Consider the following 22,662-nt stretch of genomic DNA (forward strand, 5'->3'; position numbering starts at 1 on the left):
GGCAATGAAATTACTATGAAATTAAATGACAGCTTGAAACTGACAGCTTATATGATAGGAAAAAAAGTTGCCATATAAAAAGTTTTAAATAAATCTCAGGCTCAACTTTCATTAGCCAGACTTCTATCAACAACAATGTGTATAGGTCAAACTGTATAGGTCAAGCAATCGTGTCAGTAAAAAAGGCGCGAAATTCAAATTTTCTTTGGGACGATATCCCTTCGCGCCTACATTTTTCAAATTTGCAATTTTTTTTACTCCAGCACTCTTATTTGTAGATTAAATGAGCCTGAAGAGAATGAGTTTAGGATCCTAACAGCAGTGTTATTATTATCTACACAAGTCCACTGTTGCTCTTCAACGAACCCGTCAGCATTTTTAAACCAACCGTGCGTAGCTCACTCTCTAAAGACTCCACACTCGCGTTCGCGGATTCGCGCCGCGGTTCGCGCACGAGTATGGAGGGGGCTTTTAAGGGATGATGCGACAGGTGTTGCAAGCACATGAATCTACCTTCTATGTGCAAGTATAAAATATATTATAAAATATATTATTTCTCTTTGGTATAAAGTCTGTCTGTTGTCTGTGGCATAATCATTATGGTTTAGTCTGTGCCCTGTGGTAGAGGCCCATAGAAGGTAGCATCCTATAGAAGTGGTCTACGCGTGCCTCCGTGAGGGACAAAACATTTAATTCGACCAATCATAGCGTCGCATTGCAACGCTATGATTGGTCGAATTTGTGCAACAAATGAATTCGACCAATCACGGTGGTCAATTTACGGTGGGGAATAAAACAAGATGTGAGACTGTGGCAAGGACAAACAATAATAGCGCTTTCGCTGCTACTCCTACTGAAAGATACATAAGACTATCCCGTTCTGTCAGTTATCCCCACCACTCATGCCCAATCCAGTTATACTAGATTCATGTAGAGGCCGGACCGGACGACGAATCAATCTTGCTTGCATTGCACAGTCGCGGTATTTTTTTCATTTTGTATTCAAAGTGGTTCTATGCGTACATCCACAAGGTTATTGTTTTAGTTTAAGGGGGCCAGCCCCTGGCCGTTGAACTTTTTCAATGCCGTGAAAAGTACAATCACGATGAGCAAAATGTCCAAGAACAAATTGAACCTGACCCTCCCACCGGGGTCTATCGACACGGCCCCGGCTGTGACTCCATCGAATATGACTCCGCAGTTGAAGTCTGCGACAGCAACTGAGTAAGTAGATATATCCCTATTCATTCTAGGTGTAGCTGCGTCGAATTGTTTTGATTCCTAATTTCTCCTTTTATTGATCTGTTATCAGTAAATTCACCTGTTATCATGCGTATAGTAAACAAAGTTACTGTCATTTTGCATTTACATATTTTTTTGTATATTTTTACTGATCAATCGTAATTATATTAGAATAATAATTATTATATTTAATTAATTTAGAAGTTTAAGTAAAATATGTAGTTGCATTAACAACTAATCAGTCAACTGTCTGTGCCAGTAGGGTGTTTTTCATGGTGAATGATGTCATCTCATAGTAAATACATTTTTATGTATAAACCAATTACAGTAAAATGTAAATGAACAGAGAATGTTTTTTTTATGTAAGATTTAAGACAATAGTTTTATCTACCCTGACTCTTTTCTTATATATATATTCACTATACACTTTGGGGACCCCATGATAAGATAAGATAAGATAAAAGATAGTTTATTCAAGTAGGCATAATTACAATGCGCTTATGAACATCAAATAAAGCTAGGTAGACCGGCTCCAACCCTACACCTCTGCCCCGAGAAGATTCAAATCCCCCCTCAATTGGAGGAGGGTATCCCAATATGGGACCGGCAACAAACTCGGCGGGACACATCTTTTCAAAAATAATTACATGGGGGTCAAAGTGTATCCTGGAAAGGCCCCTGTGGATCTTTTGTGTATTTGTCCCCTATTTGCGCTTACCTGAGCTTATTCAATCAATTCCACAGTGGCATAGCATGCTCTAATCTAGCCATGGGCGAAATCACATTTGCGAGGCCCTTTTACAATGTGTATAACTAATAAAAAGGTTGGCTTTGCGAGGCCCCCTAAGTATGAGGCCGTGGGCAAGGGCCCCATTCGCCCACGCCTAGCTACTCCACTGCATTTCCATGTATTCTATCATGGAGCTTAAGGGCAGCACTTAAATCAGAGCTTCCCATTTTTTCTTAGCTAGACTCCTTTGACCCATTAGTGATCTATAACCAGGGGCGTATTTTGAAATTTGGCGCCCCGGGCCAATACGTTTCGCCGCCCCAGAAGTCAAGGAAGAAAAACAAAATGCAATCCGCTAGGGGCGGCATATGCCGCCCCATGCCGCCCCTGAGGGTTGGCGCCCCGGGCCATGGCCCGGATGGCCCTAGGGTAAATACGCCCCTGTCTATAACCACATTCTTTTCTCGATTAAATCACTTGAACTTGATGGGAATTGGATTGTTACTTGTTACCTACATGCGTAACTCACCACACACGTTATCATCACAAGGTGGCGGCAGAACAGGACTTTTCAACTGCACTTCATTGTGATGATTTATAAATACTGATTTAAGGTTTAGTCATTGTGGCATTGTGGCAATCCCCATCGTGCCGAAAACCGGATTTATTTTCATATATATTTCAGCCGAATGACGGGCCTCGCTGGAAAATCGAAGAGCAGCATCGAGGTCCTCACAGAGAGGCTGGAACAGATCGAGATGGACGACACCCAGCGACGACGGATAGAGGTGTTCCTCTGCCAGAAAGAGAAGATCGGAGAGCTGAGCGATGATGACTTTGAGAAACTCGGCGAACTGGGTAAGAAACTATAAGATTATCAAAGTTTTAGGAGATATTAAAATTATTTCGAGAATATTCAAGGAGCACAGGCACCGCCTTTACTGGTTACTGGTCAAGCGCCCAACGCGACGACGTCTTTTTCGCTCTTATTGCGAAGACAAAGCTTTTTGCTTTTGCCGATTCCTCGTCCATAGGTCCGCGTTCGTAGGTGTGGAGAGACCCTTAGACAATTACTTATGAAGTTTCTCTACTTAGTACTATTACCTTTTCTATGACCTTATACTTGTTGTGCACTTTCAGGTCAGGGCAACGGTGGCGTCGTAATGAAAGTCCGTCACAAGTCAACCGGCCTAATCATGGCGCGCAAGCTCATCCACCTCGAAGTGAAGCCAGCCATCAAAAAACAGATCATCAGAGAGCTGAAGGTCCTACATGAATGCAACTTTACCCACATCGTTGGATTCTACGGGGCCTTCTATAGTGATGGTGAAATCTCCATTTGCATGGAATATATGGACGGCGGCTCTTTGGATTTGATTTTGAAGAAAGCTGGCAGGATTCCAGAGTCAATTTTAGGTGAGAATATACCAGCAAAAATAGAGTTCTAAGGGAATATAAAAGGTATAGGAATGCAATTAAATAATGCGCCTTACGGTTTAGTAATTTTGTAGTAATAGAGTGCCTGGGTATAGGCCTATACCCGACAGGGGTCCTTAATATAGTAAAATAAACAACAATATGATTAGAAAACTTTTATTATGCAAACTATTTAAGGAAAAATAAAAGGCTTAAATAAAAAATAGAGTGCCTGTGTGCACCAGAATGACAGACTTTGTCGGGGTCGTGACGCATATAGCAGCTACTTTTATAACCTTTCTAAATCTGTAGAAGATAGCGTAGAACTTTTATCACATGTTATCATGCCGAACATGGCGTGTTAGCAGAAGAAAATAATGTGGCCGTACATGCCTGACCACAGACAATCCAACCTCTAGACATAGCATAGTCGCGCTACCCCCTCTGCCACACATACGGTAGCGTTACTCCATCTTCCAGTCAATCCCGCGCCGTGATTGGTCCATTCTTCGCTCACCTCGTCCCCCCGCACCCCCGTATTTTATGAAAGAATTGGCCTAAGCTCAGTCTAGAGGTTGGATTGTCAGTGTGCCTGACACTTTCGGTGGAATGCCCAATAAACCTAAAACAACTTTCTTTGTCCTTATACAGGAACTATCACCTCAGCGGTACTGAAAGGGCTGAGCTACCTGCGCGACAAGCACGCCATCATGCACCGCGACGTGAAGCCATCGAACATATTAGTGAACAGCAACGGCGAGATCAAGATCTGTGACTTTGGTGTCTCCGGGCAGCTTATTGACTCAATGGCCAACTCGTTTGTTGGCACTAGGAGTTATATGTCGGTGAGTGTGTTTCGGGCAATTTAACTTCTGTACATTACGATGTACACTCTATTTCCATCGAATTTCAATCTTCAATAAAACAAACAAAGTAACATTTTGTTTGCCTTGCCTGCCTAGCGTTGTTATAGAATATAGATCTCTCAACTGGAGCAAGGAACTTCAATGGTATTCAATGTTTCTCTTTCTATAACTATTTTTTTTAGAAAAGCATAGGAATAGTGTCCTGACTCCTATACTAACTAAATCTTATTGGGGTAATGTAATGTGACATCTATCTTAAGTTGATGAACTTTAGTTTTTTAGCAGTAGGCGCATTCCACGAGAATGTCGCTTACGTAACGACCTTATTCTAATACTTCTGAAAATGCTAAGCTATATTGGGTCTGTTAATATTTCACGACTTGGCTAAGAAATTGGCAGTATAATCTAGAACTTTAGGGATTTGATTAAGGTAGATGCCATACAAGGCGAAAGCGTTACGTAAGCGACATTCTCGTGGAATGCCCCAGTAGTACTAGTAAAACACTTTATTGTACAAAAAAGAAACATAAAACATGAAAAACACACACATCATTTGTAAAAGGCGAACTTATCCCTTTCAGGGATCTCTTCCAGTTAACCTTTGAGCAATTGAGGGAGAATTGGAGGTTTTTTAATTTATCAATCGATTAATTTCAGCCGGAGCGTCTACAAGGCACGCATTACTCCGTTCAGTCGGACATCTGGTCGCTCGGTCTGTCTCTAGTAGAGATGGCTATCGGGATGTATCCCATCCCCCCGCCCGATGCCAAGACCTTGGCGCACATCTTCGGCGCGCAGAACGAGGACCACTCCCCCGGACAGGTTAGTACTGTACAATAATTATGTAAGGTCAATGTGGCTAATTCCGTCATAGGGACTATTCCGTCCACGAGCGTATATTTCAATCGTAGGAAAAAGCATCTGATTTTGATTGCTTAAACTAACTTGTTCGTTCGAGAAAGACGCTATTAGATGGAATAGTCCCTATAACGGAATTAGCCACTTTGACCTTACAAAATGGTAATGTTTATAAGGGGGCTGTTCATAAATTACGTTATCTATTTTTGACGATTTTTGACCCCCCTAAAATCATCCAAAAATCATGCTTCGAATGACCCCGTTTCTTCCTACGTCATGCTACCATCATCCCATGTCCAGACCAGACCCCCCCCAATTTGAAATGATGTAATTTATGAATAGCCCCAAGGAAGAATTCAACTGGCTCTAGCCGACTTTTGACTGTACAGACTTGTATCGCCTTTTTTTAGTGGTCTCAGTGGAATCTGTGTTTTTGGATGAAATGCCTATATGGAACTATGTAGAATTGTAGATATTCAAGTAATAAGAATGACTGGAATAACTGTTGAATTCGAAGGTCTTATCAGAGTACTTGAATTGAAACGCCTCAAAAAGAAATGGCGACAAAACGTGATGTCACTTTATGACGAGCTGTACGTACTCAATGTAGCGAAAAACATATAATTTACTACATATTGTGTTTATGTAATGTACTTACATAATTCATCACTATCACTATAAAAATTATAGTATAAAACAAAGTCGCTTCCCGCTCTTTCTGTCCCTATGTATGCTTAGATCTTTAAAACTACGTAAAGGATTTTGACGCGGTTTTTTTAAATAGATAGTGATTCAAGAGGAAGGTTTATGTATAATTTATTAACCCGAAGCCGGGGCGGGTCGCTAGTATCACAGACTACATATATACAGACGCTGCTATCCCATACATTCAAATGTGACCGCCTAAAAGCGCACCATTACCAGATGGCGTCACTGAAAAAGCACTGTTGCCTATCATGGATACAAGATGGCGCTGTGTCACATCCAAATCATAGAATTCCTAACGACATCTATACGTCTTCATTGAAAGTTAGTAGACATATGTCGTTGCCAACGATTAGAAGTAATCAACAGATGTCGCTTTATAGCGTATTGAATAAATCATGAATCTAGTTTAAAACTGGATCAAGCATGAGGGGTGGAAGGAAATGACCGAACAGGATAGTCTTATGTATCTTTCAGTATGAGTAAAGAGAGTTCGGGCACTTAAGGAGTACAGGGAGGGAAGGGAGAGGCAGGGTACAGAGAAATAGCGTAGCCAAACGGTATAACCATAAAGTAATTTCGGAAAACGATACTGTGGTGATGATAATATTTATATATTATAAGAATGCTACATAAGTCTTGCCGAAACTATTTAAACCGGCTGAAAATAAATACCTGTCATAATAATTTTGCGCATGCTACCATTGGTGCATGGCAAAAGGATTAGACATTACTACTGGCGTAAGTCCGTCTATATGCCACCATGCCACTGGTACTTGAGCGTTTCTTTATATTTTTTTAATCCAATTGCTCAAAAAGTTTAGTTTTTGTAGCTGCAAATCGTGCGTAAAGTTTGATTTTTTTACACTAGTGCTAAAAAGTAATCTGATTGATACATTTTAAATAAATGAGTATTATGCGAGACCCGCTTATAAATGACCCACCTGAACAACGCGCGATTGGGCATAAAGGAGTATTATTCGAGACCCAATAGTATTACTTGAACAACGCGCGACAGAATGAAGCTGACGTTCGTACAATACACTTTATACACTTAAGATAAATGTAATTAATTAGATATATATCAATATAATGAAATAACAAAAGATTCATGTTTTTTTACATATAGCTGGTCAACCAAATCTTGTCAGTAAAATAAAGGCGCGAAATTCAAATTTTCTATGGGACGATATCCTTTCGCGCCTACATTTTTCAAATTTGCCGCCTTTTTCTACTGTCAAGATCTGGTTGACCATGTATAATTATATGTTCTGAAAATTAATTTTATTAATTTTAATAATACAATTTCTCTTCAATTGGCATAATGCTGACAACAGTGACAACAGAATCCACATTGAAAAAAATGGCAATTAAAAGTAAAACTTTTTTTATTCCCTTCCCGCCTTTTTTATTCAACATTTAAAGTGATTTATGTTTGTAAGTAATTGCCAAGAAAGCATAAGTTATTAAATAAAAATGAGTGATTCAGACGATTTTGGAGTTAATTTAACGCCACCAGATATCAAAGCAAAGGCATCCGTTGTAAGTGACAGGGCTATAACCGCGAAAATCGAATTTTGCAAATTGCGGGCATTTTTCTCTGTCACTCTAATTACGCCTGCATTGGAGTAAAAGAGAAAGATCCCCGCAATTTGCGAATTTCGGTTTTGGCGGTAGCCCCTCAGTATATTTCCGGAAAAATCGAAAGCTCGGTACTCGTGCAAAATGACATACTTCTCGCACTTATATCGAAAACTACTATTTTTTGCCATTTTTTATATTGTGATCTTTTTTGCCACTTTTGTGTTATTTGTACTCAAATTCACGAGCTCTTTCGATCCTAATGAGATAAAATACCTCAATTCATGCTCAATTCACTCTTATCGTGCCTTCTAAAAATTTACGATACAAGTTGCATTGCAATAACTATAAAAAAGTAACTGATTTGACTAGTACGAAAATACCCTATTGTAACAATACGATGCGACGTTGTCGAGTTAAACTGGACTCGCTTCGCAGTAACTCATAGCAGTTTGGCAACGTCGCGTCGTGCTTTTATTTTTAAGCAACAGATTTGTACATGATTTGTACCATCTTAGTACCTATACATACAAAGATATGTTTTCATAACGTTCCTTTTCAACTTCTCCCATGGCAAAACCCGTACCTATCAAACCTGAAATTATTATACAAAAGCATTTAATGTTTGTTTTAATAAACTTTTTCTGTTATAATTAGAATAAATATATCTAATTTTGCGTATATTGACCAGGCAGGTGTTTGTATCACTAATTATGTGACCTATAAGTATAGACAGACAACAGCGTGCACAGAAACGTCAAAAACGGCATCAAGTAATGATTATTGCTATTTTAAAATTAGTCCCCTACTTCAGGGTAATGTTATACGCCTGTTCCTTAAAAAAGCTGAGGGCCTACCGCGAACCACGTTCGACGTGTTGCCTCCCTGTCACACTTACGTACGAATTTACAAGTGCGACAGAGAGGCAACACGTCGAACGTGGTTCGCGGTAGGCCCTCAGAAATGGACACTGAGGCATAATTATCATTATTTTGGAATTTAAGTACTATATAATATTATTTGTAGTCTTTTGGAATATCATATTTTATTTGAACTAATAATATTGTATAATAATAAATCATAAAAGCTCTATTTAGGGACAAGAAAGAACTTTCAACGGCAACACTAAAAATAAACTGTCAAATAGTCAAGTCGCCACAAAGCGGCACCGCGTTTGTTGGTTGCCTTTGCTTTGTTTCTGTTTATACAAACTTATTAATTTCATATTATAGCTTCATTTGAACTATAGTACAAGTACGTGAATAGAATACCTAGACGTGTCTTGCTTGGTGCAGTTGCGTAGGTATGCTAAAAGGAAAGTTGGAAGACCGATGTGGCGCTTTAAAGACTGTGCTAAGCGTGACATGTGCCCAAAATGTGGGAGGTCGTGCCGCTCACGCATCGGCCTCCACAATCACCAAACCCGTTGTCTAAACAGCAATGCATAAATCGTCTGCAATAGACGAAAAGACCTGTGATGATGACGTGAATTGCCGATGTAGTAACGGAACACTACTAATGGTAAAACCTACATATTAATCTGACAGTGTCTACTGTTTGCCAATAAATGATAAAATTGATAAAAAATTAACACTTCAGGTAAGTTTGTTTTGAATACAAAGGTTAATTAAATAATTTATCACCACACCAACTGGTAAAGGCCCCCTTGATTGTTCAAATACTAATGAGAAAATTGCATTTATGATTTATCCCACATGTGGGGCAAAGTAATCAGATCTAAATTTTGAGTTTCCTTATGTTAGCTGGTAGAATTTACTTTTAAATGATGATTTTGAATTATAAATTCTTTATAATGTTCATGTGGATTTGATTTTTTTGGTATTTTATAGTTGGTATTTTCCCTGCATTGGCATGGTGATAAATTCTGTGTTTCATTAGGTGGCAATGTTTGTTTAACCCTCGTGCCTTGAATTCTCACAACGCTCAAGATTCCACTTCTCGAACCACTCGCTACGCTCATAGTTCAAATCTTCTGCTTGCCCTGGAATCAACATTAGCATGAGCGGTTAAACAACTGCTTTGCCCCCTTGCCCACTAATAACTATTGTCAAGTTTTATTTTAACCCCCCATGCTAATATTGATACCCGAGCAAGCAAAAGATTCCAAAGTATTTAGAGTTAGAGCAAGAAAGAAGAAAGGTACGTCATAATTTCAAAGATGTTTGACATTTAAAATAACACATGTACTGCGCAGGCGATCAATATTGCTGCATACTTTTCTTGGTCTAAATCTATACAATGGTTAGTGTTTGCAAACAGACTCCAATGTGAAGGCAATGTGTATTAAACTTTATTGTGATATTATTACATTTTATATATAAAAAATATGTTTCTGATTTCAGGACCCAGCCTCTAGCCACTAGAAGTTACAATGTATGCAACAAGAGAGTGAAGATGAAATAGTCAATGCATCTCTGTACAGTCGCCATCAGATATATCGGAACGGCCAAGGTGTTCACAATATCTGAACACGCACTCTAACGCCCTGACAATAGAGGCGTGTTCAGATATTTGTAAGCGCCTTGGCCGCTCCGATATATCTGATGGCGACTGTACCACAAGTAAAATATTTTGAGTGGAAGATGGTTGAGATTGATTCCTGTTTCAACGGACAGACACATGCTATGAAGATTCTCTTAAAAATAATAAAATACAATTAATAAATTCAATGTTTAACATGATAGTGACTTTATTTTGTCTACCCACTAACAACCAATTTGTTCAATGCTGGCGGGCAATGGCGGTAAACTTAAATATTTGATGTGGTATGAAGCTAAATGTTTTGAACATAATGGCAAGCCACTAAAAAGTTTTAATCCTAGATTAGCCATTAAACTGTGGCTGCCAGTCTGATTTGTTAATTGTTATATAAGTACAGTCAGCGTCATATAGTAGGTAGCATCCAAAGTATTCAAATAGTTCGGTACGCCATATTATTTGTATGGCGTACTGAACTATTTGAATACTTTGGATGCGACCTACTATACGACGCTGACTGTACTTAATTTAAATATATATAAATTGTATATTATTTCTACGGCCTCCTAGCTAGTCAGTAGTGACAGTGACCCTGCTCTGCTATGTGCTATGAAGTAGGAGGTCCTGGGTTCAAATCCTCATAGGACATTTATTTGTTTTTTAATTGTGTGTGTATATATTAATGGTCTATATCTATTCCCATCTGTCCACACCTCTTGTATGGCGGCGGGGACAAATGGGCCACCACCATGGGACACCATATTAATACACTTTTAGGGGGATCCGAACCTAGGATTTCCAGCTTTGATATGATCATAAAATATAAGATATGTATGTATTTACATTTACACATTGTATTATTGCTCTCATACATATAGGGATATTTTTTTAAATGTCGGATGTCTCTTCTCTTTTGAGCATGAATAGAAGCAGGGGATAACTGACAGAACGGGATAGTCTTATGTATCTTTCAGTAGGAGTAGCAGCGAAAGCGCTATTATTGTTTGTCCTTGTCACAGTCTCACATCTTGTTTTATTCCCCACCGTAAATTGACCACCGTGATTGGTCGAATTCATTTGTTGCCCACCATAACAAATAAATTCGACCAATCATAGCGGCGCAATGCGACGCTATGATTGGTCGAATTTACATGTTTTGTCCCTCACGGAGGCACGCGTACACCACTTCTATAGGATGCTACCTTCTATGCTTTTGAGCAAGTTTTTGTCACCTGCCCTGCTATTCAAACTACTCAAGAATTTACAATGTTTTGTTACCAAGTAGGTCGATTAGTGTAAGACTGTCCTAAAATATATGTATAGCTATATGAGGACAATTTTGTAATGCGTAAGGTTAAGTAAATTAATATACAAACAGCAACACTCCTAACTGTACATCGGTACAGTTAACACTTAACAGTGTGGCTGATGATACCATGTAGGTTTAATATATTTTAATTATTATCACGTTTCTAAGAACAATAGTACATTATTGTCGAGGTTCGGAAGTAGCTACTTGCAAGCTGAGGATTCGTTTTAAACGGACGACCTTGGGAGTCCGTTTAATTGAATCCGAAGCCAGCAAGTAGCCTTCCAGCCGAGTCATATATAGTGCTTTTCTCAAAAATGGTGCAAGAGATATTTTACAGAAGCAACGTTCTAATTTTCACAGAGAAAAGTAAAACCATTAAAAAGATTTGCTTGCCGCCTTTAAAAAAAATAGAAGTGTATTTTTCTGCTGAAAATACGCCAACGTATTTGAGACACCTAAATAGTCGCGGTACCAACATTATATTAATAATAAGTGCTGATCATCTGTTCGGCTGTTTAATGGACCTATGCCTTCATTTGATATGGCCATTTAAAGTTTTAAAAAGTTTGGAACTCGTTTAATAATGGAATTTGTATGCAACATTGCAGTCCCGAAATCGAGACAGCAATGTTTTTAACTTTTTAATTTTTAGAATGACCATAAACTACACACTTCGCGACCTATTTTTTAACCGGCAACGTCGACTTTGCCGTCCATTTTTGAGAAAAATTATATTATTTATTACTTAATAATGTTGATATGTTGTCTGTGATATGATCATAAAGTATGAGGATTTACTACAGTGACATCTATTGATAGTCTTTCTCAAACAATCGAGCTATTTAGTGTGTTACAACGGCAAGAAACTAACTGTCTAGTAATGCGATAGATGGCGCTTAGAATAGTTCATGCCATTATTTATTTATTTTTTTCTGCGTCGATTTACTATGTGTAAATGGATGTTTTAAAAGGTTTTTGTTGTAATATGCTAAATAAATTAGAACTATACATGTTAATTTAAAAATTGGCAAGATTTGAAATAACACAAATATATATTTAGGCCCAATGGTGCTCTGAGTGACATCTCTTGGATTTTTGTGGAACTAAGCGAGGCTTGTATGGGCCGATTACTCTATACTATACTTACTTTATGCTAGTATACAATAAAGGAATTTAAAAAGTCAGTGATAGCGGGGCTGAAAGGTTTTAAGAATCAATTAAAAATAGTTATTTGTACAACAAGAGATCAAAGTTTGATATTTCTTCGAGTGCTTATTTTGAGTCCCGCGCAAGCGAAAGATTCTATATACTACTAATTTAGAATCTTGAGCGTAGTAAGGGACTCAAAAGCGCACGAGATGTAAATAACTTTGATCTCGTGTAGTTCACAAAACTTTTCACCTCAACAGTGAGAACATTAGTTACGAAATGAGACAAGTGTACCTAGGGAAGTGATAGCTCTGTTTAAATATTGGTATTTACATCAAAGTAATTTTGTAAGATGGGGTAACACAATGTCGAGTGACTATAATTTGATGTGTGGGGTGAGACAGGGTGGGCTGTCTTCCCCAAAACTGTTTAATTTGTATATCAACCAACTCATCGAGGAGCTAAGCAGTACCTATGCCGGATGTCACATTGACGGAGTCGCCGCCAACAATTATAGTTACGCTGATGACATGGTGCTGCTCGGCCCTTCAATCGACTCGATGAGAAGGTTGATAAAAATATGCGAATCCTATGCTGTGGCCCAGGGACTCAGATATAATGGCAAAAAGAGCGAAGTGATGATTTTTAAAGCTGGTAGAAAAAGTTATCCGACGGTACCGCTACTGGCACTCTACGATGTCCCTTTAAACTTCGTCACCAAGTTCAAGTACCTGGGTCACTGGGTAACTGACGACCTGAGTGATGATCTGGATATTGAGCGAGAGCGTAGGTCGTTGGCTGTCCGTTGTAACATGTTGGCCCGCAGGTTCGCGAAATGTACTGTGCAAGTAAAGACTACACTTTTCAAAGCCTACTGTCAGTCATTCTACACATGCAGCCTGTGGACCAACTATACGCAGAGGGCATACAACGGCCTACGTGTCCAATATAATAACGCGTTCCGGGTGTTGATGGGGTTGCCGCGATTTTGTAGTGCCTCTGGTATGTTTGCCGAGGCACAAATTGACAGCTTTGCGGCGATAATGCGCAAGAGGTGCGCTTCACTGATGCGTCGCCTGCGCGGCAGCCCCAACAGCATTCTGAGCGTGTTTATGGAGCGCGAAAACGGCCCCATGCTCAGCCGTTGGCAGAGACTGCATGCAGTCATCGCCTAGTTTTTAGTTTTAGTTAGCCTATTTTTATGTCATACTAACACTAGTAATAAGATTTTAATTTTAACGTTCACTAACCATGTATGGACCTTTAGTCTGAAATAAATGATTTTTATTTATTTATTATTTATTTATTTATTTATTAGAGAACCCGAAAAATGTATTCCTTCTTCATCACTTACCTCTATTCACTCATGTTTTCTTAAGATATACCAACAATTAAGTTTTCGCCTCAGCAGCTCGAACAAGGGTACTTTGCTACTTAAAAACAGTAGCAAAGTACTACTAAGTAAGTTTTGTCTCATTCAGTGAGCAAAATGCGATTTTGCTCACTGTTTTTAAGTAGTAAAGTACCCTTTTCGAGCTGCTGAGGTGAAAAAAATCTTTTCTCCATCCAGTCCGTCTCTGCCATCCCCGCGCCGAACTCGCCCCGGCCGATGGCGATATTCGAGCTCCTCGACTACATAGTCAATGAGCCGCCTCCCAAGCTGCCCTCCGGTCTGTTTTCCGACCACTTCAAGGACTTCGTCGACCGCTGTCTCAAGAAGAACCCGGATGAGCGGGCCGACTTGAAGACCCTTATGGTAAGCTTTATTATACAGTCGCCATCAGATCAGATATTTCGGACCGGCCAAGGTGCTCACAAATATCTGAACACGCCTCTATTTGTTCTCCGACCACTTCAAGGACTTCGTCGACCGCTGTCTCAAGAAGAACCCGGATGAGAGGGCCGACTTGAAGACCCTTATGGTAAGCTTTATTATACAGTCGCCATCAGATCAGATATTTCGGACCGGCCAAGGTGCTCACAAATATCTGAACACGCCTCTATTTGTTCTCCGACCACTTCAAGGACTTCGTCGACCGCTGTCTCAAGAAGAACCCGGATGAGAGGGCCGACTTGAAGACCCTTATGGTAAGCTTTATTATACAGTCGCCATCAGATCAGATATTTCGGACCGGCCAAGGTGCTCACAAATATCTGAACACGCCTCTATTTGTTCTCCGACCACTTCAAGGACTTCGTCGACCGCTGTCTCAAGAAGAACCCGGATGAGAGGGCCGACTTGAAGACCCTTATGGTAAGAGTTTATTATACAGTCGCCATCAGATCAGATATTTCGGACCGGCCAAGGTGCTCACAAATATCTGAACACGCCTCTATTTGTTCTCCGACCACTTCAAGGACTTCGTCGACCGCTGTCTCAAGAAGAACCCGGATGAGCGGGCCGACTTGAAGACCCTTATGGTAAGCTTTATTATACAGTCGCCATCAGATCAGATATTTCGGACCGGCCAAGGTGCTCACAAATATCTGAACACGCCTCTATTTGTTCTCCGACCACTTCAAGGACTTCGTCGACCGCTGTCTCAAGAAGAACCCGGATGAGAGGGCCGACTTGAAGACCCTTATGGTAAGAGTTTATTATACAGTCACCATCAGATCAGACATATCGGACCGGCCAAGGTGCTCACAAATATCTGAACACGCCTCTATTTGTTCTCCGACCACTTCAAGGACTTCGTCGACCGCTGTCTCAAGCAGAACCCGGATGAGAGGGCCGACTTGAAGACCCTAATGGTAAGCGTTTATTGTACAAACGGACCGGCCAAGGTGCTCACAAATATCTGAACACGCCTCTATAAGGGAAAATTACGCGATAGTCTGCGTACGGGGCGCCACTCCCACAATAAGTCACAATCTTAGGGTTTGACTTTGACTTCGAAAATTTCACATATGGCGGCTCCAAGGATTTTAGAACCACGGTATGCTAGGAAAAGTCCTAAGCCTAGACATCACTCTCTTGGTCGATAAACAGTCCGTCGGCCTTACGCGCTGGTCACGACATTGTGCGACTGGCTAAGGCGACAACCGTAGGTTGGAGCGAGACAGCGATCGGACCTTTCGTTCCCACCTATGGTTTTCGCTTTAGCCGAAGCCAGTCGCGCATTGTCGTGGCCAGGCCGTTACAGGGCTGCCATACGTACGTACACTAAGACATGCCCGGCTATGAAGCACGGTGTCTCGGCTATTTAGGGCATCGTCGCGGTTTAAAAACAATACTATACTTGGTCAACCAGATCTTGACAGTAGAAAAAGGCGGCAAATTTGAAAAAAGCGGCCAAGTGCGAGTCGGACTCGCCCATGAAGGGTTCCGTATTTAGGCGATTTATGACGTATAAAAAAAAAACTACTTACTAGATCTCGTTCAAACCAATTTTCGGTGGAAGTTTACATGGTAATGTACATCATATATTTTTTTTAGTTTTATCATTCTCTTATTTTAGAAGTTACAGGGGGGGGGACACACATTTTACCACTTTGGAAGTGTCTCTCGCGCAAACTATTCAGTTTAGAAAAAAATGATATTAGAAACCTCAATATCATTTTTGAAGACCTATCCATAGATACCCCACACGTATGGGTTTGATGAAAAAAAAATTTTTGAGTTTCAGTTCGAAGTATGGGGAACCCCAAAAATTTATTGTTTTTTTTCTATTTTGGTGTGAAAATCTTAATGCGGTTCACAGAATACATCTACTTACCAAGTTTCAACAGTATAGTTCTTATAGTTTCGGAGAAAAGTGGCTGTGACATACGGACGGACAGACGGACAGACGGACAGACAGACAGACATGACGAATCTATAAGGGTTCCGTTTTTTGCCATTTGGCTACGGAACCCTAAAAATGTAGGCGCGAAGGGATATCGTCCCATAGAAAATTTGAATTTCGCGCCTTTTTAGGGTTCCGTAGCCAAATGGCAAAAAACGGAACCCTTATAGATTCGTCATGTCTGTCTGTCTGTCTGTCTGTCTGTCTGTCCGTCTGTCCGTGTATGTCACAGTCACTTTTCTCCGAAACTATAAGAACTATACTGTTGAAACTTGGTAAGTAGATGTATTCTGTGAACTGCATTAAGATTTTCACACAAAAATAGAAAAAAAAAACAATAAATTTTTGGGGTTCCCTATACTTAGAACTGAAACTCAAAAATTTCTTTTTCATCAAACCTATACGTGTGGGGTATCTATGGATAGGTCTTCAAAAATGATATTGAGGTTTCTAATATCATTTTTTTCTAAACTGAATAGTTTGCGCGAGAGACACTTCCAAAGTGGTAAAATGTGTCTCCCCCCCTGTAACTTCTAAAATAACAGAATGATAAAACTAAAAAAAATATATGATGTACATTACCGTGTAAACTTCCACCGAAAATTGGTTTGAACGAGATCTAGTAAGTAGTTTTTTTTAATACGTCATAAATCGCCTAAATACGGAACCCTTCATGGGCGAGTCCGACTCGCACTTGGCCGCTTTTTTTACTGTCAAGATTTGGTTGAACAGCTATGAAATGAAATGAAAAATATTTATTTCGAGCAACTATGGACTCATACAGATTTGTTAGTAGACTTACGTGATTTTTTGTAGCTACCTATAGGACTAATAGGACATATCCAAATGATAATTCTGCTTTCTAGGTCAAATTTCTTCGTGTGATCCATACTGAACCCGACATAATACGACATAGGTACTAACGTGTATTGAAGAAATATACGAAGTAAACCCACCTATTTGACCTGTTGGACTCCATCCAACGTACAACATTTATTTTTTATTTATTTATTGTTTATTAAGAAAGAAACGGTTGTATACATTTACATTTACAGAAATATTATGATAATATAGTTAAACCTACAGTTTCCTTAATTAAATATACGATAGCTAATTACATTTATAAATACTACAACCAAAAAGATCTGAGCTGTAGCTAAATTTGTTAACATATACAAAAATATACAACATATTGTGATCCCAGTGATCCTCTCAGCCTTCGGAGAGATGTTGGCTCTTTGTGTCTTTTCTACTGTCTACAATGGGGAATGTTATAGAACTTTTTGAATTGGTGCCACCGTCGTGTTTTTACCAGGGATGTTGCGGATGCAGATTTTTTGACATCCGCGGATGCGGATGCGGATTTTTAAAGGCTCACATCCGCGGATACGGATGCGGATGCGGATGTCAAGATTAGGTACTTAGAAAACGTCAAATATTACATTTTAGTATTTTTTTATTAAAAAAAACCAAACGTTTAGTATTTGAGCAAGAATATAGGTGCGTTATATTTAATAAACAGTAACTTCGCCGACTTTTCTGGATCTAGACGATTTCGTTATAGGTAATGACGAAATTACCTAGCACTTACGCCGCCGCTAAGACGTTCTTGTACCGACTTGTTCGACATCCGCATCCGCATAAGCTCCGCATCGATTTTATGCGGATGCGGATGCGGATGCGGATGTTGAAAATAATGCGGATGTTCCGCGGTTGCGGATGCGGATGCGGATGTTCGCAACATCCCTGGTTTTTACCACCGCACCTCCCGCCAAAGAATCAAAGCTCATGGGTCATCCTCACTTCCTCGACACGTGGCAAACCAAGAACAAGCGGGCATCTCGCTCGTTTATTTGGGGTATTTGGGGTTCACAAAGGTCAGCAACGCACAAGCGGCTCCTCTGATGTTGCTTATGTCCATGGGCGGCGATGACCGCTTCCCATCAGGCGGCTCGTCTGCTCGTTTGCTTCCTATTACATAAAAAAACTGGCCAAGTGCGAGTCGGACTCGCGCACGGAGGGTTCCGCACCATCAACAAAAAAACAAAAAAAAAAGCAAAAAAACGGTCACCCATCCAAGTACTGACCCCGCCCGACGTTGCTTAACTTCGGTCAAAAATCACGTTTGTTGTATGGGAGCCCAACTTAAATCTTTATTTTATTCTGTTTTTAGTATTTGTTGTTATAGCGGCAACAGAAATACATCATCTGTGAAAATTTCAACTGTCTAGCTATCACGGTTCGTGAGATACAGCCTGGTGACAGACGGACGGACGGACGGACAGCGGAGTCTTAGTAATAGGGTCCCGTTTTTACCCTTTGGGTACGGAACCCTAAAAAAGTAAATGTGTAAAAATGTGTGTGTGTGTGCAGAACCACGAGTGGGTGCGGCTGGCGGAGGCAGCTGGCGTGGACATCGCGGGCTGGGTCTGCAAGACCATGGACCTGCTGCCTTCCACGCCCAACTCTAACGTGTCTCCTTTTTCTTCATAAGCTGCAAGAAGTGCATAATTTCAACAGCGAAAAAGGGTACGTATACCTAAACTCGCCGTCATTAGAACTTGCGAACTATGTAAACAAACCGCCATATTGAAATTGTCTCTGAATGATGAATTTACTAGTCATATTCATATTCAATCATTTATTTGCATAAAAAACACAGAAATGCATGCAAATACAATTTTTAAAAACACAGAGATCGCAACAATACAGAAAACAGAAATAATAAAACACACACCTACCTAAGTCAAACAGAAAAAACAAAACAATAATACTAAGTCAAATGTCAGGTACAATGGTCAAATACAACTTCTACGACATAACTTAAACTAAGGCAGATAGGTTTAACAGTAATAAAAATAAAAATGATGGACAAGACTCTTACTTACTACTTTACTAAAACCATATCGATTAATAAAATACCAAAATTAAAAAAAAAAAAACAAGTAGTTACTTATTCACGATCAGAAGACAAATTGGTATTTAAGAATGATGTATTGATGTATTTTACAACCGCGGCGGTAGGTACAGAGCGTGAGTTGGGTAGTGTGTAACGGGTTTAAATCACAAACTATAGTCACAACACTACCCATCATAGACAATTGTAGAATTTAAAAGAAACAAAAACGTCATTCCATCAGGTCCTAATAACCTAACTTATGAAACCATTTTAAACTTTTAATTAAATATCCAAGATACAGTTATATACTTACGTATTTTACGGAACGGACCGTTTCAATAGTGTATATGTGTATAGTTTGAATTGTGTTTGATGGGGTAGTGTGAAAATTCAAGGAGAAACAGTCACAAAACAAAGTTACATTGTTTGTTTACATAGTTCGCAAGTTCTAATGACGGCAACTTTACACAGCAACAGTATCTGCCGGGCTAGCACATATTGGTGCGAAAGTATCTCGCGGCGAGATAGACACATACACCCATCCCTCTTTAATTAATATAGTTAGTAAAAGACGGGTAATCTGTCTCGCCGCGAGATACTGTCGCGCCAAGCATGTGCTAGGCCTCCTGGGCATGAAATATCCATAAGTGTATAAATTGAGTGAACGCTCGAGCGAGGCGAAAATTGCAAATGTATGCCAGCGGCCACATTGCACTCTGAACAAATTCTTTGGACGCTCGATGCCACGCTATACGGCCCGCCGAACGACGATGGACGCTCGCCACTGAAAAAAAAAAGTTTTGGGAAAAGTAGAAATATTGTACTAGTATAAGGAGAATTTACTCTTTCTCTCGACACTGAGTGCGTGTGCTAACTTGGTTTTATCTAGGGTCATATATTGCCCTAGTTTCCGTCCATGATCTAGTTTTCATCCACTTGACAGATTCGCAAATAATAGGTATATTTGATTTTTAATTTTCTACTTGCGAAATACCTTTTTTATGTAGATAGATATATTGTTTTGACATTAAGGATTGCAATAAGTACAAATTTATATTCGATTTTCCTCAAGTGGACGAAAACTAGAGCTGGACGAAAACTAACGCACCTACCCTATACCACTCCAAAACTAATAAATCAATCCTAAAATGAGCCTCCCTACATTTTACAGGCTCTATCCAGTGCTCTAGCTGCTAAATTGCTAATACCTACCATAAACGTCTATGAAAATATGACGTTAACAGTAGTACTTAGCGGTAGCGGACTCTTAAGAGTTAATACTGCTATATTGAGAGCTATACTGGATTCAGCCCGCGTCTTTGCCTGTGTAAAATGATGATTTAATGTGATGAAATACTGTCGCATTTATAATATTATTAAGTAAGGATTTTCTTGTCCCCTCCCCTGATATGGATTATATACTTGGTCAAGCAGATCTTGTCAGTAGAAAAAGGCGGCATATTTGAAAAATGTAGGCGCGAAGGGACATCGTCCCATAGAAAATTTGAATTTCGCGCCTTTTATTACTGAAAAGATTTGCTTGACCAGCTATAAGCAGAAAACTAACCAGTACTTATTTTCCAGGTCAAAACATTTCCCAAGAAAGAGCGGGCGACACGATCAGTGAAGATTCGGGGTCCGAAGAGCATTGAGGTCGGACAGAGATAGCAGTATGTCAACTCTAGATACCATTTCACTCGCACGTCCGGCACTGTCAGGGCGAACTACCCGGTGGTTGTCATTGAAACCAGTCGTTGGCTCCTAATTGCCGACGATAGGGTGGTTCCCCCTATGTAACGCACGGTTGACGCCTGGCAAGGTGTCAACTGTGGGCGATACTGTGTCGGGCGCTACAGAAGTCATGTTTGACGCGGTCAGTTTCGAAAACTTTAAACCGTGATAACTAAAGTATCACTTTAATGTCTTAAAAAAGTAAAGTGTCCATTTTTAAATGTGAAAAAAAAACCTAGTGTTTTCATTTGTTTGCTTTATTGTATCGCCAAGTAATGGCAAACCATAGACTAGGAATCCTCTAGACGGAGTTTAGAGCAATTATTTCATGAAACCGATGCTGCCAAAAATACTGGGGTGCGGGGGACGAGGTGAGAGTCCCGTGCCGTGATTGGTCCGTTCAAAGACACGGACGTCACACAAAGACACTTTGACTCGAAAATGGAGTAAAACTACCGTATATTTGTGGCAGAGGGGGTAGCGCTACTATGCTCAGTCTGGAGGATGTCTTGTCTGTGTGGCAAACTGACTTCATTCAGTAGCTATTCATTAACAATGAAACTTGTTTGTTGTGTAAAATGTAACATGTTTTCATAATTGCAATCGAAAACGAAGACACGAAATTATATTAAATGCAATTCGATTGAAGGCAAAGCGAACTGACCGCGGTCCGTCACAACTGAACATTAAACGAAACATATCAGAAAACAATTAGTACGCATCGGGAGAACTGGCATCAAATACTCAAAATTGAACATTTAATTTCTAGAATTGGCTAAATTAAGGTAAATTTCTTAGGCATTTCGAGTGTTACGCTACACTTTGAAACTAAATGTCTTTAGTTTTTGGGACTTCCATCCATATATTCCGTATATGGTGTGAGATAGTGCCACCGATGGTAGTGTATTGTAACACCGATATATAGGGGTAATAATACTAAAACATAGTGCATTCGTGGACGAATCGAGGTTTCGCAACGTAACACGACTAATTGATAAATGGTCAAGTAGAGTTGATTTCACTAGTCGCAAGTCGAAAAATGTTAGTAGTGTTTTGACATATTTTTCTTTGCTGAAAGTGCGTGATTCATGTCAGCTGATACTCGTTATTATGATATAATTTAAAGGAGGCCGCAGCACTCAAACGGGGCCGGCTCTGCTCCCGTGGGACTGTTGCGGCATCTGTCTTTTGTAATCTGTAAAATACAGTCATTTGTAGACTACATAAACAAAAAAATAAAAAAAAATCTGTAGCAGGGGGAGGTAAATCGATGAAGAACGTGCCATTCAAAGCAGCGTCCCTCACAATAAGGTTTATGTCTGGCGATTTATCCTTGCAATTTAGATTAACAAATGCGCCAAATAATATATCGCCTAATATATATTCTTGCATACGAAGATTTTTAAATGAATCGGTTAAATTTTCTGTGATAAACATCATGTGATAACAGTTTAAGCTTATAATATTTAAACCCATTGGTTCGGAGGAACGATGCTTTGTATGGAGGTTTACAGTCTTTATTAAGTTACTTCTCCCTGGCGGTAGTTACGTTTTTCCTCATGTTTTGACGTGATGCACTACTTTACGTTTGGTTTGTGTATGGTGGCTTCGTTTTAGTCCTGTTTTGTCCCGAGCACGTGTTTAGGTTATGTAGTGATGTGTTGAGTGTGCGGTTGGTTGGCTGCGTTCAGGCCCATAAACTATATTGACACGAGTTACCTGTTGCTTACGTAATATACGACGATAGTGCGTAAAAATGACAATCAAAATTCAATTCTAAATTTAAAATGGCTGTTTTTGGCTGGCAAATTTAGACCTCTAGGAATACAGGTGTTTATAGTAAATTTTTAGACCTGCCCTTTCAACATTTGCGTCAAAAACGTAAC

At 39.7% G+C, this 22,662-nt stretch overlaps 1 protein-coding gene across 1 annotated transcript; it reads left to right on the forward strand.

Annotated features, from left to right (window-relative positions):
• Positions 1 to 948: 948 nt before the first annotated feature.
• LOC134656204 (dual specificity mitogen-activated protein kinase kinase dSOR1) lies at positions 949 to 20,817 on the forward strand. Its single transcript, XM_063511707.1, has 8 exons — positions 949 to 1,224; positions 2,658 to 2,830; positions 3,113 to 3,388; positions 4,040 to 4,233; positions 4,912 to 5,076; positions 13,929 to 14,114; positions 18,520 to 18,675; positions 20,630 to 20,817. The coding sequence occupies exons 1-7, from the start codon at positions 1,106 to 1,108 to the stop codon at positions 18,637 to 18,639; spliced, it is 1,233 nt and encodes a 410-aa protein (XP_063367777.1). The 5' UTR covers positions 949 to 1,105; the 3' UTR covers positions 18,640 to 18,675; positions 20,630 to 20,817.
• The last annotated feature ends 1,845 nt before the right edge of the window (positions 20,818 to 22,662 follow it).

This window comes from Cydia amplana, chromosome 18 (genome assembly GCF_948474715.1).
Source record: "Cydia amplana chromosome 18, ilCydAmpl1.1, whole genome shotgun sequence".
Taxonomy (NCBI): Eukaryota; Metazoa; Arthropoda; class Insecta; order Lepidoptera; family Tortricidae; genus Cydia; species Cydia amplana.

Excerpts from the sequence above, each read along its gene's own strand:
- LOC134656204 (XM_063511707.1), top strand. The coding sequence starts at position 1,106 with ATGAGCAAAATGTCCAAGAACAAATTGAACCTGACCCTCCCACCGGGG. Across the intron at positions 2,831-3,112 it reads TGAGAAACTCGGCGAACTGG|GTCAGGGCAACGGTGGCGTC; the intron begins GTAAGAAACTAT and ends GTGCACTTTCAG. Across the intron at positions 14,115-18,519 it reads CCGACTTGAAGACCCTTATG|AACCACGAGTGGGTGCGGCT; the intron begins GTAAGCTTTATT and ends GTGTGTGTGCAG.